This window comes from Argiope bruennichi, chromosome X2, assembly GCF_947563725.1.
Source record: "Argiope bruennichi chromosome X2, qqArgBrue1.1, whole genome shotgun sequence".
Classification (NCBI taxonomy): Eukaryota; Metazoa; Arthropoda; class Arachnida; order Araneae; family Araneidae; genus Argiope; species Argiope bruennichi.
Window position 1 is genome coordinate 46,643,965 of NC_079163.1, and position 20,103 is coordinate 46,664,067.

General features: G+C 29.0%; 1 protein-coding gene across 1 annotated transcript in view; it reads left to right on the forward strand.

The window, feature by feature from the left end:
• The window catches only part of LOC129960861 (uncharacterized), a 43,344-nt gene extending 26,540 nt beyond the window's left edge, over positions 1-16,804 (forward strand). The window contains exons 5-8 of the mRNA XM_056074567.1: positions 4,397-4,568; positions 7,780-7,871; positions 9,863-10,117; positions 13,180-16,804. Coding sequence (XP_055930542.1) covers positions 4,397-4,568; positions 7,780-7,871; positions 9,863-10,117; positions 13,180-13,680 — 1,020 coding nt within the window. The 3' untranslated portion in view covers positions 13,681-16,804. The remainder of the gene's footprint in view (positions 1-4,396; positions 4,569-7,779; positions 7,872-9,862; positions 10,118-13,179) is intronic.
• Positions 16,805-20,103: the final 3,299 nt, after the last annotated feature.

Here is a 20,103-nt window from a genome sequence, read left to right on the forward strand (position 1 = left end):
GCCGCAGAAGAAATAATTTTGGAAAATTGAAATAGCTTTCTGCTTAATTAGGAATGATAGAAAGAATGATATTTATTTATTTTTTTGTCGACAATGAATACATTCAATGAAATCGAATATCATATAAAGAAGTATAAAAATATTTATTCTATTTTTTTGGCTTTATAATTCAAGTATACTTTAGGGTAGACAAGACTTTTTTCTTTTCCGTCTTCAACAAAAACAAATAAATTTCGTGGCTGTACGACTCGTGAGCATCCAACATACAACTGGCCATTTGAAAAACATAGATTTTCTAGGTTCAAAGAAATAAGTTGGCAAAGTTTTATTGCAATCGGATTAATGGTACGGCAGCGCATAAAATACGAACAAACAAACATTCATTTTTATATATTAGATATAATAATTGTACTATGCCTATAACTTGCGCACGAGTGCAAGTAATAAGTTGCAAAGTTTTATCGCAATCAGATAAATGGTATGGCAGCGCATAAAATACGGACAAACAAAAATTCCTTTTTATATATTAGATAGAGTCAATCATTAACGGTAACAGTCGCGTGACAATTCTTACTCTACGAGTCGTTATATGTGTATCATGTGAACATGAAACGGTTCTATTGTTTCTTATTTATTTCGTTATTACGAGTGGATTTTTTAAAAATCGAAATAAGAAAAATAAATCAAATCTAGCTTTTTAACGAAATATACTAAATTCAAGAAGTGATTGATTTTGAAAGTATAAATACGCAAGATTTTTAGCAAGTACGAATGCGTTTATTCGTATTTCTTTATTTTAAATGACTTGGAAAAATACAAAAAAAAAAAAAAAAAAAAATTGAAGTATTGAAGAGCTTGAAATTTAAAAATATGGATGACAATTTGGCTAATTATATTCAAATATTTTTTTTTTTTTATTTCAGTGCAACCTTATTAAATATTTCAAGAATTAAAAATTTTGCTTTCAATTTAAAGACACACATTTTTTTTAAAAATTTTGTTTTAAAATTACTGAAACTCGTCAGTATTTTTGACGATAAGTAATAATAAAATAAAAAAAATAAATAAAAAAAACCGTGCCAAATATCATATTTTGCAGTTACAAAGTGAAAATTGTTACGATGGAAGAATGGTGGTAAAAAATATCATATGTGTCTCCAGATTTATTTTACACGTTTTGCAAAGTACCAGGGGAAGTGTTTTTCCTCCTACTTTTTTGTATACTTAACCCTTCTTCTGGTGTGGTGTGGAGGATTGAAGTGTGGGTGACATGTCAAGTATCAACCTCGTCCTCTGATCGCAGTTCCGAGTTACGAAATACTTTTTGAAATAGTTGTTATGCTGCTTTAAAAGGGGACATTAATATAACTAAACTTATATACTCAAAGAATTCGGCTCGTTTTATATTTAGCTTTGTAGGATAGTAAAGAAAACCGAATTTGAATTTTTGATTTCTTTCCGTTGAGCGATTGTGTCCAAAATTTGATATGATGCTATGTTTTTGATATCAAGATCAAATACAAAGTTTATTTTATTTTATCCGCTGTATTTTTAAAAATTATTTTGTATTTCCGTGCACACAAATGCGCGAGCGGGAAGAAAGATTTTCTTGGGCGGATTTCATCAGTAAATTAGACAGAAATCTAGAATGTTTATTTCAAAACGCACTAAATTTCATGTGCTTAGCTTGTTGCGTTTTTAAGGTACCATGTTCACAGAGAGACAAATAGATCTAATTTCAATAATAATTTTTTTTCGAACTCCGCCATGTCTAAAACACGCAGATACACCAAAATCTTGAAAGTCGAAATTTTTAACAAATACAATATAATTATTTTCGCATTTAATAATAAAAAGGATATACATTGAATATATCGCTTCAGAAATTCGTAAACTTAAAATGTATAGACTTATTAGATACAGCAAGTTCAATTAAAAAGTCGAAAACACACTTTATCATCATATTAATTCACTTATGAAGAGTATAATGGACATAATTTGATTTCGTTATGCAACATCCGTCTTGCTGTTGCTAGAGAGCTATGTTGATTTCGTAATTTCAGATGAAAAATGACACTCGATATGGTTACCTCATTTCCAAAATTTGACACCGCGAACGAATGGGAGAACGTTCGATTCGCAACAGATTCAACGTGCCCTAAATTCGTATACAAGACGGATTTTTGCTAGAATTGATTCTGGAACTCCACTTCCCAATCCTTAAATTCCCAATCCTTAAATTATTGCATACAGTTTTTACGAAGACAAACATTGTGTAGAAAAATAATCCCCCCCCCCACACACACATTACTGATTATACTGTTGTGACAAAAACAGAAGCAGTCCTATTTATTAGCCATCACTAAAGGGTTATCTCAGGAATTCCCATTTTTCAGTTTCTTTGGTCGCTTTTTGATATTGAATTAAATAAATTTAAAGAGGTACGCCGTAATATACTTTTCGAATTACGTATTGAATTTATTATAGCATATATTTATTTTTAGAAGAAATGGATTTCGCAGCGGATTTCGAAATTGTAGTTCTTCCTAGTATTTGATTTTGTGGGAAGTCGTCAATTGTCAACAAGTTTTTAAGTCTTTTATCATCGAATATTTGATATCTAATATCTTCTGGAAACTGCAGTTATTATATGAAATCTCCCTTTCTATATATTTTTTTCTCTTTCCAGTAAGATGCTTTGCTCTCACAGAGTGGGGGGGGGGAGGATCAAAATGCAGGAAGGTGATTTACAAAGAGTCAATAAAAAGATATTTATTAGATATAAATGCACTTATTCAAAATATTTGTAAAAGAATTTTTCAACAAAATGAAATGCCAGCTTTACTTGTAAGGAATTGAATGATTTTCACGAGATTTATTTGAAGTGCATTTAGAAAATATTATTCAACGGTTATGAGAAAAACTAATATGCAGAAAACCCACTCAGAAAGAAATAAAAATGTGTGATTTTTTAATCACACATTTTAGAGTAGGATAGATTTTATTAAAGGAGTATGGCTCCTTTAATAATAATAATAATAATAATAATAATAAAAACTTGTGAAACTTTACCGACGCCTTTCCAATCGATCTATTTATTGCCTTAATGAGATGTGCTGCCATCTAGCGTCAATAGTTTCAAACACTAATGTAAAATTCATACATTAATTTTAATTTTTTTTTTATTATCTTAGTATAATAAGTCTTAGTATCTTTTAGAAAAATGAAGAGATCTTCCTAAATAAACTATACAAAAAAACCCGTGGGTTTTTCAAAAAACTGATTATTTTTCCAACGAATAAATTTTGGGTATTGTAGTCTTATTTGAAATCCATACTCTAATATTATTAAGTGTAAAATTCTTGAGTAAGTATAAACTAAATCCATGTTTTATTTATTTCAGAAAACAAATACTTTTTTCTCAGGATATACCATCATCTTACTGCATAACATTTTTGATATTGAAAGTTTTGATGTATGCTTTTTAAAACTAAAATCATAAATTATAAGATTGATATTCAAAAGTATTCATTTATCTTGACCGATCAGAACTTTCAGAAACGTGTGTGTGAAAATATTTGTCAAAACGTATTTTATTGATGATTTTTCATCATATATAAATTTTATAAAATTTTAAACAAGTTTGTATCTTTAATATATATTGTTTTCAATTTTTAAATTGTGTCATTGATATTCATTTTGTATCATACAATGCTGTAATTGGAATTGCTATAATGTGGTTTTTTTTAATGAATAAGAGAATTACAGTGATTCCTATTATTTAAGAGCAATATTTGTAATGAAAGCACTCAAGGGATTCTGCCTTAATTTCAACATTTCAATATAATTTCAATAAAAGAATTTTTTTTATCAATGCAATCTTCAGGTCATGCATTATAACACATCTCTGATATTTTGGCAGCTGATGTCCGACATCATATACATTAGAGTATTTGCTGAGAGGCAAAAAAGCATAAAACAGAGATAGAATTGTAGAAAAATAATAATTCGACGCATTTCTTCTCTACATTTTGTTATGGATATATCTTCAAGCGTGTTTTTGAAGGAGTGAAACGCGGCCAGATTTGTCAAACTTTGATTCAATTGATCAAGCTCCTAATGTGTCGCCTTATTTATTAAAGTAGATTCATCTTATATCACGTGATTCTTACCTCACATCTGTCAACTCGTCAAAGACAGGGTGCTTACATAAAAAAAATTATTAATGCATTAAGCGAAAAATTATATTGGGGATTTCATGTATTGAAAATGTATTTTTCGAGATGAAAAATAACTGATATACCTGAGAAAAATATTAAAGCCTAAAGGAATATTATTGCAATATGAGTATTTGTACTTGCTAAATATTTATCATTCAATTCATTTTTTTCTTCAGTTAATGGACGTTGGTCTCCCACATATGATTGGAGGAGTGATGCTGCTTTCTTTAGGATTGTGCTATATTTCTCTGCAGTGCATTCTCACGCTTTTCCTCAAGTCGAAGAATGAAACAGTTTTTTCATTGAGAGTTCTTTTGCTGTTTATTTGTACAGCAGCTTTTGTTTATCGTATCCTTTATATGAAGTTAATATATATTTTGTTATGATTTTTAACTGTGTAAATCTTATGTGTTTTTTGGAAAGTAGGTGATGTATTATGGATTGACTTTAATTGTATTGAAGCCCCTGTAGAACATTACATTTTAATTATTTTAAAATTCAGCATTATCATCATACTGTCAGTAGGTATAGTAAAATTGCGGTAATTCCATATCCAGGCTTGTAAATCTGAGGTTTAAATTACTTTTTGTGTTTATTCTGTAGCGATAGTTCTAATTCTCTCGGAGAAAGCGCGCCAAAGAGTGATGTGCGTTTCATCGCCATTGATCATAAAATGGCCTTGAACGCGCAGCATGATTCAGTTTCCCGCCTCTCAGGGAACGCGGCGAAATGCGAGGGACAGAGTGCTCGATGTTGTTGTGTATCGAATAAAGATATATTTTTGATATAAACGAAGAGTGATTGCTTCCAAACCCTTACATGGAGTCAGATCATGACAAATAACATTATGGATTAATCAATCCTCTTCAATTCTTCTTATTGTAATGATATGTTCCGAAACGAAATTTTTGAAAAAAATTGATAATAATTTTATGAAAAATGTTTTTTTATTAGTAAAAATAAATTTAATTATTTATGTATTTTTTCTACTTTTCAACGCTAAAAGTCGAATTTCTTAATTGCTATACCATTATTTTGTGCCTTTTAACACGTTTCGTTTTATAAACATTTTTTATGTGATATATATGTGTTTTATTCTTTGATAAAGCTAAACCACTCATAGCACTGAAATTGGATAAAACAGTTTTCTCTATAAACGTATTACTTCATTCAATATATTTTAGTCAGTGTTTTTGCCAAATTGCACAAAATTTCATACAGACTCCTTTCTCTTCCTTTTTCCAAAACGTAAAAAATTGTCACACAGCATAATGATTCACTATGTCATTTATAAAACAGTCTCAAGATGTCGTGACGTGGAAAAGTGCCGGTGCCAGCTGAAGATTAAAATTTCATAGCGTCATTATAAAAGGGTAAAAAATGTCAACTCTTTAAAGCTCTAATTTAAAATTTTGGGGTCTTTTTGTGGACATGTCAAATATGCGTATAGGTAGATTAAAAAAATTAAAACACTGATTAGGTTTTCAACAAAAGAAGTATTTTTCATCATGTCTCGTAGGGTGGTTTAGTTTAGATAATTATATTTACGTCACGTTAGGAAAGCATGCGATGGCTGTTTTGGGATGGATTTCGTAATTATGAACCGTCGTCAGATGTAGGGTTTGACAGTTTTTTAAATCCGGTTTTAAAAAACCGTTTTTTTTAAAAAGTAAATTTGTCACATTCGAAAACCAGTTTTTAAAGTATGAAAACCGGTTTTCTGGATATTACAATTCTTTAATATATATATATATATATATATATATATATATATATATATCAGTTGGGACCGATTAGTCTAGCAACTGAGGGCTTAAGGCGACGAGATGCGAATTTATTAAGAAGTGAAGGTATATTGGCATTTCTGTAAATGAACTAAAAGATTTGGACACTGAAATAAGTTTGAAATTATTTTATGCTTTAGAAGAACGAATTCAAAAAAAAAAAAAAAAAAAAGAAAAAAAGACAAGTAGAATTAGCAACTCTTTTGCTGTATTTGCAAATTCCACAAAACATTCCTAGTTCAGCGAAGAAATCTAGTGTACTTTCTTTAGCTTCAAAAATCGAAATTATTTAGTTATCTGGACAGATTTTGTCCAGAATATTTCCAAATTCTTATGTGGAAACCGATTCTGATGAAAAGCAAATCGAAGAAACTACTCTTCAGAGTAATGCTTTTTTTTAAAAAGAAACCATGGAAAAATCAATTCATAAGTTTCTTAAAGATCCCGAAGAAAAACTTACAAATCCAAAGACACTGAAAGCTGAATTTTCATTATTTGAGGCTACGAATAAAAAAACCAAAATCATAGATTTGTTATTTGAAAACTATAAAACTATGCTCAGTATCTAGTGAACCAGTATTTTCAATTTCAGGCAATATTGTATCCAAAATAAGAACAAAACATAGTCACCGTTCAGTCTATATTTTATGTTTTTTAAAATCCTATTTTCTTGGGAGAAATTAAAATTAGTGAAAACAATATAAATATTATTCAAAATTTTTGTTTAAGTTTTCGTTATTTTGTGTAAGTAATATGCATATGTAAGCCTTAATTATATATATATATATATATATATATATATATATATATATATATATATATATATATTGAATTTGATATTGATTTCGTTTTTTGTTATTTTAAATAACTTAGAGAAAATATTTTTCCTTGTTCTATTTTTTTGACAAAAATTTGAAAACCGGCTAAATCCGGTTTTATGGAAATCTGGAATTCGAAAACCGGTTTTTCAAAAAGTCGTTTTTTGTATAAACCCTAGTCAGATGACGATTTTAATATAGAAATGAGATGTTAAAGTTTTAAAACAAAACTTACAGTGAAATCGGAGAGGCGAGTATTACAAAAGGAAAGTACAAAACAATTTTAGAAGGCATAAATCATGTTTAATTAAAAATGATATTGGGAATTTACCCAAAAATAACATCCAATGCTGTAACGTTATGCCCTTCGAAGGACAGGCGAATTATCTGGAACATATTTTCGATATGTCACATCTCTGGAACAGCGACCGAAAATGTGGCTTCTCATTTGGCGTAACAAATATTTAAATTAGTGTCCTCCTTCTTCTTAAGGTACAGTTTTCATATTCGGCCCAAAAATAACAAAGAGTGATCTTCATGTTTAGGAAATACAAGATTAATGACACGCAAATGAAATCGAAATTTTTAACGTTTTGATATTGCAACTTATGAAGAAAAGATAGCTTTGTCAATCTGTTTGGATTACTGACATCTTTTTTGAATCACCCTGCAGAGTCTGTGATTATTTACATATTTTTTAAATGTTATGCACTTATCCAAGTAAGTATATAACGTTCGTCTTCCTTATATTTAATGAAGTAAGTGACAATGGAATATTGTCAATAATAACAATGAATCTAAGAATGTAAATTGCACGCAATGTTCCGTATATACTTAGAAATTTGAATTTGGTTTATCATTTACATTTGAATAATATTAAATTAGTGTGTAAAATTATAATCATAATTAAAATACCTTATTTACATGACAGTGATTTGACTTAACGGTTGTCTTCAGATATGATAACAGTGCCTGAGAATTTTGGTGGAATTTCACACCTTTATTATTTGAACAGTACTGAAAATGAGCTGAATTACACTGGAATTTTGGTAAGTGTGTCTGAAATGAAATTATGTATTATAAATCTTGCATAGATTTGAGAAAAAATATAATAATGAAGATTCAAACACATGTTTGGGGATCGGATCCGAAAAGCTGTTATTAAAAAAGTTTGAAAAGTTCGTGAAAGCAAACAGGTTTACTAATTAGTTTTTTCATCTATAACTGATGGCTTTTTTTAATCCATTATTGTGAAATCGAGTGATTTCGATAAAATAAGTAATTAAAAAAAATTCGTTGAAAATACTTTTTCTTAAGTAAAAGTTAATTAATGCTTAAAAAAATCATTCCGTGTTACTTTTGCTTAGGGAAAAATATCAAATGGAGGGTTTCATAGGAATATTTGCAAGTTATGTAAAATGATTAGATAAGTTTTTGCCTATTTAATCCATACATTAAATTATTTTAAATTTCCATGGTAGTTTAGATGGTTAAATTAAGGACTCGACAGTACATTAAAGTCATTTGGTGATATACGTCGTAATTTTCAACCATTGCCAAATTACACTTCAATTGGCAATCTCTCTCCAAATTGCCACAGCGCTCATGAGCAAGAATGACTGACCATGGCGAATTTAGAATGTACAAAATCCATGTATACGATTTCTGTTTGGTGGCATCATGTCTTAAATTCTAACTGTGCCTCCTAGATCATGTGAAGCAATTTGAAAGTAGAAGATATGAAAACAATTCCACTTATAAGAAGATTTTCTTAAAGTGAAAGAAATTATTCAACAATGTAGGATGGGTTTAATATGGTATCTTGTTCATTAGGAACATTAACTGAACACTAACGACAAGACATATTATATGGAGTTATATACGCTCTCTGTTCTAGGCAAAGTTATTCATTATCCAGCATATAGATTGTTAAGGGAAGTAAGAAGCACAAAAACCCATTCAGAATCTCACAGGAATGTATGATTGAAAAAAATCACTGGATGAGTTAGAACATACTCGAAAATGTAGAAATAGCATGTCCGTGACATATGATATTTTTCATTTACTGATATTTCATTCTTTGGCAATACGTGCACATTTCTAGTTTCAAAACTGCTCAACTGCTTAAATATAACCATTTATATTTAAACATGCTTCATAGCAATTTCACTTGAACCTTCAAGCCTTTCGAAAAAACTTTGTATTTTGTGTATATTTATTGTAGCGATGGATATTCTTGCGATGATGCCAGCATATCTACCATATCATGCTGCTGTTCTTTGTGCGTAATCGGAATTTTAAATGACTAAAAGTAGAATCCAACTATAGCGCGTTCTAGTTCATCAGACTGGCATTTCAGACAATGTCTTCCAGTGTAATTTCGATGTCTCCTACCGAACGGTTAGTAAGTTAAATTTTGAATCGCCCTATATATTGTTACAGGATAATACATAAAGTAACAATAATAATGTTGGAGATGGCCAGCAGATTCGCCACAACCACAGTGAATATATTAATGGTTCCGTTTTTAAATTAAGCACTTTTTAAATTAAATGTCCTCTTTTTAAATTTTCAAAGTATATAGATGAATCCCCCATTATTGACATGAAGAAACAGAAGTTTTGAATAGTCAAAACAAACGAATTAGAGAAAAGTATTCAGAAAATTTTCAAGGATTAAATTGTTTAATGTAAAAACTTTAAAAATATTATTAAGATATTCCTCCCATTTTATTATAAAAAAGAATGTCGCTGTATATTAGGTATTTTTCTGGCAAATAAACGCTATCATTATATGTGTTGTTGATTATTTGAAATTATTAAAAAGGAAATTACAATACAATCAGTTTCACTAGCTGTGAATGAGATAACATTTTATTCTGATTCTGCTAAGTAATTTTTTTAAAACAGAAATCCCCAATAATCTTTGGAATACTTTTAAATAGGTTGTCCGAGAAATCAAATAAATTATACTCTGATTAATTCTGATTGCAGTTTTTATTTGAACTTCGTATTTTCTTTAAATTTTAATTATTTTTCAGCCTTATCCACCAACGATGGGGGCTAGTCTTAAGTTGCCCATCGATACAGGAGGATCGTACGTTGCCAGTGCCATATCTGAATGGGTCTTTGTTATTTTCTTCTGCTGCTTCTTCTTCACCTTTTTCCACGAAGCTCAGGAATACTCAATGCTGATTGTTATAGAGACACACACTACGCATGAGCCAGAAGTTATCGATGATACGAAACCGGATTTTAGAAAGTTGTCTCTTCATCATCCACAGAACGGCAGCCAGGTAACGCAGTATTCTTAAAAGTCACTAAACCAAATAAATATTTTTCGCTTATCGTATAGATTAAGAATAGTTTGAGTATTAGCATTATATTGCCCATAAATGTGCATAGAATCAATATTACCCAGTAATCCCATTTTTGTTGTCATCATCTTGATTAGCCGGATCTCTATTAACCTGGGTATCTGTTAACCGAGCCGGGACCAGAAAATAAAACTGTGTTTTTCATTTTTTAATAAAGTCCAAAAAGTGTTCAGAAAAGAGTATCAAAGCTGACAACGGAGCGTATTTCTATGATATGAAAGCAAGATAGAGTAGTACAATCGAAAAATTAAATATCAGGTTTAGAATAGGTTATGGCTCTCAAGAAAAGATGACAGGAGACTAGTAACACATACGGTAGTAGTTTTTGATCATAACTGAATATGATCCACCTCTAAAAATTTTTTAAGAATGAACGAAAATGGTACCATATATTTACTAAATGAAACATAAAGATAAAAAGATCTAACGCTAAAATCATTTACTAAAAGTGACGCATAGGGATCAAAGAATAATGCAAGAAAATGCATGTAAACGTTTGATATTAGATTCGAAATAAACAATTTCGGAAAACCATACCGAAAGAAAAGAAGGCATGATTGAACATTTAGAGTCCATTATTCTATCTCTGTTAATTGAATAATTTCTATTTACCGTTGTGTTTGCCATTTTAATTAGCTCAGACAATCGAGTTTTACTGTACAATAAAAATCTTAACTCCACCTCTAATCATGGATATTTCCTAGTCATTGTTTCTGGTTGCAGTTCCTTTCTCAAAGTGATCCCGTTGCTTTAGTTTTGGAAAACGCAAGTACTTTTGAGATAAGAGAGGTCGAATTCACGCATTTTAAAACTTTTGTCAGATTATTCCAATTGATGAACATAATTGAAGGTCGATAAAGCTTATTGTTTTATGCGCCTGCATATCGATTACTATTAATCAAATCACCTTGACTATGGAAGACATAATAAGATCTTAAACCTTTGAAAATAAATATACATATGAAGATTTTGCTGTACACATTTTTTAAAGAGAATTGCAGTGGTTGGTAAAAGTATTTTATTGCAATATTCACGTGATTTTTAAGCGATTAAAATGACGAAGGAAGTGAATGATGGTTTTAACGATAAGTTTACAATTACAGGATGAAATTTTGTCTATTTCATGACAGCACGATGATTTTAAATGTCTAATAGCGCAAGGTTATACTTATCATCGGTGAAGGTCAAATCATTGAACAAAGCTGTCAGATTATTATCAGTTACAGTAAGTATATTATCAGCTCGAAATAGAAAATACCTTGAATAAGGCTTGTAGACGATTCATTGCTGATTTGGTGTGTTGAAAATACTGGTAAAGCTCTTAATGTGGATAATGGAAGTTACAGTAATTTTACTTTGAAAGGCGCTGTTTAAAAGAATTTATTGAACATGTAGCGATCGTTCTAATTCTCTCGGTGAAAGCGCGCCAAAGTGTGATGTGCGTTTCATCTGCATTAATCATAAAATGGCCTTGAACGCGCAGCATGTCTCAGTTTCCCGCTTCTCGGGGAACGCGGTGAAAAAAACCAGAGTAGCTCCGAGGGACAGAGTGCGCGATGTTGTGTGTCGAATAAAGATATATTTTTGATATAAACGGAGAATGATTGTTTCCCAAACCCTTACATGGAGTCAAATCATGACAAATAACATTATGGATTAATCAATCCTCTTCAAACATATACGGAGGTGGGTCGTCTAAAGATAATAAAAATTCTTGCTAAAAGAACATGAAACTTTCACTTATCGGAAATTAGAATGAAACTGCGTTACAACAGCTTAGCGTGAGACGTTTAATAGTCTTATTTAAAGAAATTTTTGAAAAAGAAAAGCATATAAATGATGACAAATAATAGTAATTTATTGAGAACGTGAAAGTATTTAGATTATAGATCCCCGGAATTATTAATTAAGAATAAAAAATTTATAAAATTCAAGCAGCAAATTTCTGAGAATATGCAGCTCACAGACAGATAATAAAAGACAATTTATTTTAAAACTCCTGCTATTAGAATGACTGTATTTGAACTAAAGTTTATCGGAATATAAATTTTTCCTCAAGATGATTTTCCTTTAAATAACTGGTAACTTTTTAAATTTAATTTTACAAGTTTTAAATTTTTGATCAGAAGCAAAAATTTTTTGTGTGTTAATTTTGCATCATTTAAAAATCTCAATAAATTAAGAAATTCTCTTGTGGAACCTGAATTAAACAAAATTATTTACAATTTTTTAGAAATTATGAATATAGTTATTCTTAAAAATTTAATATAAGCATCATCTTATTAACTACAAAACTTTCATTCTACGTTAGCGTCTTTAAGAAAAAATGGCAATTGAAAGTTATCTAATAAATCCAAATTTCATAAATTCGCAATGATTAGAATATAAAAGAAACCATTAATAACTGTAACAACAATTAATCATAATTAAATAATACAATTAAAATTATTATCTAAAAATTTTTACCAAAAAGCTAATCAAAAATGTTTTCAAGTCGATTTTGCGGAAGGGAAGGGCTTTAAGAAATTAAAACCATCTCATTCTTGATAAATCATGGGAAAGGAAATGATACCTTATATTTGAATATGTATGACGACTGTTAGGTGAAATATCTCTTTCTGGAATACACATATTATTTCAGTTCAAGCTTATAATGTATTCATTTCCAGGACGGAATTTGTATTAAACATGCTCTTTTCATTCAATGGAAAATGAGTTATTACTGAAAGCAGGATTTGAAATGTGTTAGGTACTTTATTCTTGTAATTAATTTTGGTTTGTTAATATTATGCTGCGTGTATTTTGTTGTTTCCTTGAGTCGCATTTTAATACTTTTTTACAATGTTTACAGTGTGAGGAAAATGATGCATAATAAAAATGTTAGTTTTCTGAATTTCTAGAAAGTCAATATTGCTACTTAAAAACTATTTCAGCTCCAAATATGTCATTTAAAAATTAATACATAGCCTTTATCTTTGTAGGATATTTCAAAACCCCCACCTGAAGTAAGGAAAGTTTTGAGACGAGACAGCACATGCCAGACGATGACGAACGCTCTGGACGACGCACTGAAGACTGTGCCAGTCAAATCTATTAAAACAGCTTCGACAAAAACTTCAACAGCTGAGGGAACTAACACTTCAACCAAAGAAATGCCCAACACAGAAGTTGATGTTAAACTAACTCGACTACTTAGTGAATGTGATGCTGTTGAAGACTCCAAAGATGATTCCAAAGCAGAAATGAAAACAACAGAACAAAATGTTTCAACAAGTTGCGATGATTTGGTTGCATCAAATGGTAATGTAAAGAATTCGAAAGAAGATCAAGATAAAGAAGAAGAAAGAATTGCCATTGAAAAAATTGATGTTGTTGTGAAAAACGCAGAGGAAGCAGCCACTGCCAAACACGATGAGGATTCACCTAGAAAAACCGACACTGAAGAAGCTCAACCTTCAAATTGCCCGTTATCTGTCCAATAATTTTAAGTAATTGTTGTTTTAATAGAATCCATACATGAAATTTACAAACCTAAGAATTTCATTCATGTCAATCTGAATCTTACTGATCACTAATCTTACATAACATAGGATTTCTGGCCACGCGCCAATGTGGTGACCTTTGACACCTTTTCAAGGGTACCGCAGTATCACTAACATTTGAAACGTAGTTCTGATGGCGCATTATTTTTTACAGAGGAATTAATTAAACCGAAAGTGGAATTGGATCACGAAATAAGAGAATATTTTACTATGGTCTAAATTAAGAGTTTAAAATATCATTATATATATATATATATATAAGATTTCATTTTGAAGTCTGCATCTTATTTATAATTTTAAATGTTATTTATCACTGGAAATTATTAGAAAGAAAAATGAATACATTCAACCCTAACTTCTATAATTTTTGAATATTTTTAAGTAGTTGAATTTTAAAATTGGGACGATATTATATAAGAACTGTAGATATTAAAATTTAGATGATAATATATAAGAACTGTAGATTTTTTAAGACTTGTTTTTATTTTTTAATTGCGTTGTAATATGTACTTAAACAGTTATAAAAATCATCATATTATAATATTCATCTTCTCTAAAGATACTTCTCTGATTGTCAAAAGATAAAATCACAAAAAGGAATTTTGTAGGTGTTCTTATATTGAGAATGCCGTCAGAAGCGAAGAATTAGTTTTGTTATAGAAACGTCCAAAGTTTTTGGCTTTTGAATTATATTGTATCGCAAAACCTATTTCTATATTGTAAACTTCTTTTGCTTTTTATTAAATTATACTTTTATAAACATCATTCAAGTATTTTTTTACCAGGCAATTTATTTCAAAGGAAATCTTCAGATACTTTCGATAAAAGTTTTTTTTTTTGACAAACATACAATTATCCTGTTTTTTTAAATTAATTTGTTGTTATATATTATGTTGTAAAAGTGTAAGTTAAAAATATTTTCAGTTTGTAAGAATTTTCTAGAATAATTATGAAATGTGTTTTATAAATATTAAAATATTTTTTTATTTAAAAGTTGTCAAAGAGTTTTCTTCTAAAAGAATGGCTATATTTAAGCATCTAACATATTATTTTGATTAATGAACAGAAGATGAGCATAAAATCTTTATTTTCAATGTTTCAAAATCAAAGTTGTTTTTTTTTTCCCCTGCTGAAAATTTCGGTCACTAACATTCTATGTAAAATTTTAGATGTCATCTAAATTTGAAAGGAGCATATTAATATTTTTGTTTTCAATTTTTTCGAGCACAGCTGATTGATTTGATAAAGTTCAAAATTCCTCTTAAATCAGGATATCTTGCTAACAAAGCAGAAATTTGTTAAACATTTTGGAACAGAATGTACTTTGAAAAATTAATTTGTAAATTCTTTTCGTCTTCAGCCTAAATGAGTATTTTTAAGAAATCAATATCCGAAATGCATTATATTTGTCCTATTATTTTGTTTTATCACGGACAGTATTTTCACGAAATTTTATTTAATTACTGATCTAAGACCAAATCGCAGAAGTTGTTAACTAATCGTTGAACTTTAATTACTGAACTAAGATCGAAACTTGTCAAAAAGAACTTCTCTTGAGAATGATTGCTACGATTATTTATCTTAAATAAATACTAATTATCAAACAAATGAAAGAAATGAGAAAAAAAGAATGAAGCAGCAGACTGAAAATATTAGATAATACTTTGATTCTAATATTAGAAATACTTTGTATTCTTTTATTTAAAGATTTGTTAGCATGCTTTCCTGTTAAAAATGCCTGTGGCATTTTTGTGATTAAATGCATATTTTACATGATATTTATTTTGCATTGTTCCACTTTTTATCAGATATAGTACAAAAGTATTTATATATTATCTTTTTAGTTTTGTTTTTGACTAAATACGTGTAGCTTTCACCGCAACTGTGAATTATTTTTCAAACATTGTTATCTGATTCAACAATTACATATGGGAGGTCGTTTGATTTTCATGTTTTACGTGCCTTATTTGATTGGTGAAAAAAATACAAAGTATGCCATCCTTTACGTGATGTACAAATTAACATCATTAAATAGTAGGCAGCGAGGTTATTAAATCTTAAATAAAATAAATCATGCTGATTGAAGGAATTTTTTCACTTTTTAAAAATATATATTTAAATTGCAAATTTGACTTAATAGTTGAGGAAGCAATTTTTAAGTTTAAGAATGTCTAACTTAAAAATAACGATATATATAAGACAATATATAGCGATATATCTCGTCTATAATATAGTGATAATATTTCCACGATTTCAGTTTAAAAAAAGTATTAATTATAAAAAAATTTAAGAATTTTTGAAGATATGATTTTACTATTAAAATGCTCATTACAAAATGTTCAATGTGACAATTTTTGTTGTTATATTTTTAGGGGATAGAATATCTAATAACATAGATATATATAAAATGGATTGAAATTGACAAAAAGGGTACAGACAAAAAGCATGCACAAGAAATATATAGTCTTGTTGAAGTTTATTATTTTAAAGCAAGATTTTCTTTGAAGTACATTAGAACGGAATGGAAGGAATGTAAATGTAATTTTCCTTTTTTGATATTTTATTTTGTTTTATGTTAAGATGAAGTAAAATAAAAATTTTAAAAAATAATGTTTGGATTAATTTTTTTTAACAAAAATTGTTACAAAATTTATAAAAAAACATTTTTATAGATATAAATTAAAAGAAATAAATTGAAGTTCGTGTTTTATTAAGTTGGACGTTAACGGGTTAAATAAAAAAAAAATACTTTTGAAATTAGCTTACTGTATATAACGCCAACTATTTTTGTATGTTAGAGTCCATTATGTTTAAAATTGATGTTCTCTGTGCATCTTGTAATTTTTATGGAAGTTTTAATTTCGGTTATTATGATTATTTTTATATGATGTTGTTATTTAAAATATAGATATAAAACGTGAATGGTTTTGCTTTTGAAATACGTTTGTGTTATATCATGTTTTTTTTGGGTGCATTGTATGTGCTTGTATCAGTTAATGTTAGCATTTTCTGTTTCTAGACTTTGTACCGTTTATATTTTTAATAAAAATGCAGGTACTCGATACTTTTACTGAATTTCTTTAAATGGAGTTTTAACTGAAGTGGCTATTTAAAATCACATTAAGGGAATATATCTGAATTTCAAAATGAAATTGAACTTTAAACCAAATACAGCTTTGAAATATATTCGTCAATATTATTTATGAATATTCTTCCAATTTGTTCGTTTATATGGCTATATATAAGGTAGTTATATTTAATCTTCAAAAATTTCAAATTCTACTCTTATTACAGAGTTTTAATTACCATGCATTTGGCACAATATATTTATACTTAGTTTTTGCGTTTTAAAATTTCAAATACTCGAACACAAGATCCAAGAATGCATACGTTGTTTTGGATCTCAATCTTTACTACTAATAAAAAGGGATGTGCGAGTGCTTGTTTGTTAGGGGTCTAGGACAAACTGTTAGACCTTTAGATACTAAATTATGTAAAAACTTACTTTGGTGGGTGAGAATGAACATCTGAGAGAATTAATTTTTAAAACATGATTTCATTAAAACATTTTTTTTTCTAAATTTTCTAGTAACGAGTACAGTAAAGATTTAACTTTACAAGTGAGCAATAATGATTGTTTTTTAAGTACGCTTTTAAGTCCATTTTTAAGTACGCTTTTCTTTCCTATACCACAATTTAATATTAAAAGTATGTTCATTATCTCCTTTTTTTTATCTTGAAATTTCGCTTTCTTATTATAGGAGATAATCTTTTTTATTGAAATACTAAAAAAAATCCTTTAAAATATTGCATAAATTATGAATTACTAGGGGAATACACCCTATGCTGGCTTCGGCCACCAACTCCCAAGAACAATATTGTGATTCATTTTGTATCACTACATTATCCCAACTCGCTTTGCTCGCTCACCATATAGCTATGCCACTCTGCTAGTAATAAGAATTCATAAATAAATTCAAGATGATTTTAAATTATTCCAAATTACATGAACTGCTAACATTATTGTTCGTCAATTATAAAAACTAAATATTCAATTTCTAAAATTAAAATTTTCTGGTATCGGAGATATATACATGTAATGTTAGAAAGCAAATATATGTAATTCTCAGGTGTTCAAAAATCACAATTATTTACAATAATCTGAAATAAGAATTGAAACCATCTTCAAGAAGCGTGATGGATTTCCAAGAGGCCTATCTCAACCATTTGATAATTAAAAAATCCTTCACTATTTCTGGCGAATTCAACAGACTTTTCAAAAACGATTTTTTATAGTGCAAATTTGGCTTATTTTCTTCTTGAATTTGTTTCCTTTTTCCCTAGAAACGTGCCAGACAAAAAAAAAACAAAAAAAAAAACTGAGTTCTATCCCAGCTCTACAACTATGCTTTTGTAGTTCGTAAACTTCACTCCGTACACAAAAACGCTTTCATCTCTATTTCATTCTTTCCGATTGAATCTTTTTATGAATCGAATCTTTTCTCTTCATTGCTTTAATTTCTCATTTTCGACTGTTTCGTTTCATAATCGAAATTGCTGGACTTAAACTCGACTCCAATATGTATTTTTATCTACCTATCGGATTCTACAGCTGCTAAATTTATTGGCTGGAATTATAAATATCTATGATGGAAGCATATTTTAACTGTAAATTTTGTATCACTCTTATCAGTGAGATTAGGAACAATGAATCATTTCCAGGAACTATAGTAATACGTTCAGTATGTCAAAGAAGAAAACAGGAAAAGAGGACAGTGTGAAAGCTTTATGAGCTTATATGCTTTCAAAAGGGGATTTTTACCGAATTCTAACTGAGCAAGCATTTATTTTAGCGGCATGGTTTTTACGTGATATTACAACTTAACTTTGGACAGTTAAAAAATTGGACCCTGATAAGTGTAAGAAAGTAAGAATCCCATGCCACTCAAGAGGTTAACGAAGTTTGAATTCAAGTAATTAGAAAGTAATATTTTTAAGAACGTGGATAAACTGAATTCAGCCATGTTTACATACACATATGTTTGTTTGCTTGAATGTTTTATTCATATTCTTAATTAGTTTCTAACAAAGTTATTTGAAAGGGAGAATACCGAGTAAAGTTGAGAATAAATAAAACACTTTCATTTATTGCTTTTAGAAAATTTGGCAAACTGCCACATGGCTCAGTTTCGCTTCTTGTCTTGCAATTTTGTGAAAATGATAAAAATAAAGAGCGAAACATAGAGGTAAGGGCCGATATAAACAAAAATATCGTAGATAAGATATCAGTAGCACAAAACTAATTCCAAAATGGTTTATAAAAAAGGTATTATCGCAAAATAGAAGAAATAAAGATTGAAATATCCTCTCTTGCGCTAGCCAACATTTAAACCAATTTAATCTTTGTACTCTGAACCTTTATTTCGAAATGAAAAAATTTAAACCAATTTAATCTTTGTACTCTGAACCTTTAGTTCGAAATGAAAAAAAAAAAAAAAAATCTAAAAGATTAAAGTTTAACAAGTGTTCAGGAGGTTTCTTGCAGACAATTTACATATGCCATTCAGATGTTAGAGTATCCAAAAATAATGAATATATTTACTTGTCTGTGATACTTAAAAGAAAAGCACAGTTAAAAGATGGCAGAATAAAGAATGAAACGTATCTTTGTATTTGTCCTTCCGCATAAATATAATCAAAGTAAAATGTGATATTGAAGCTAGACTGCTATGAAAATAATGTATGATCTCAAGCAGATGGATATGAATTCTGACATCTGGCTAGATTTTAACATTATTCGCATTTTGAATTTAATTAATGAATTACTCACTTCAGTTGATTGGCTTCCGGAGATTTTTTAGGTTTCATTCCGAGCGAAACACAAATGTAGGCTTATTTTCTCTGAAAGTCCTCCAGAAAGACAATTTAGTTGTTTTAGTTTTAATACATCAAAGTTGAGACAGATTTTAACATCAGGTGCTATCTAGGTGATCGAAGGTAGCTTTAATGACGAGTAAATGAATTTCATATTTCAGCTGCATCATGAAATTTTGGCCAAAATAGAACCATCACCAAAAATTTTTATTTGTTAATTTTAAAATATTTATTTTTTGATTGGGTAAATATTGTGTTTGTTAAAAGTTGTGGATTTATTTAATACGCACCAGTCTCCCTGAATAACTTAAATACTAAACAAAACACGAAATATCTTTTTATTTTTGGTAATGTAAAGCAGTGTGTAAGAGTCTTAACCAATTTAAAAATATCTGTGATTAATATTTAGAAGCCCTTGGGGCTTTGTTCAACTAATTAGCTTCATTTAGCAACATTCGGTTATAGATTTTAAAGTAAATATGATTTTAC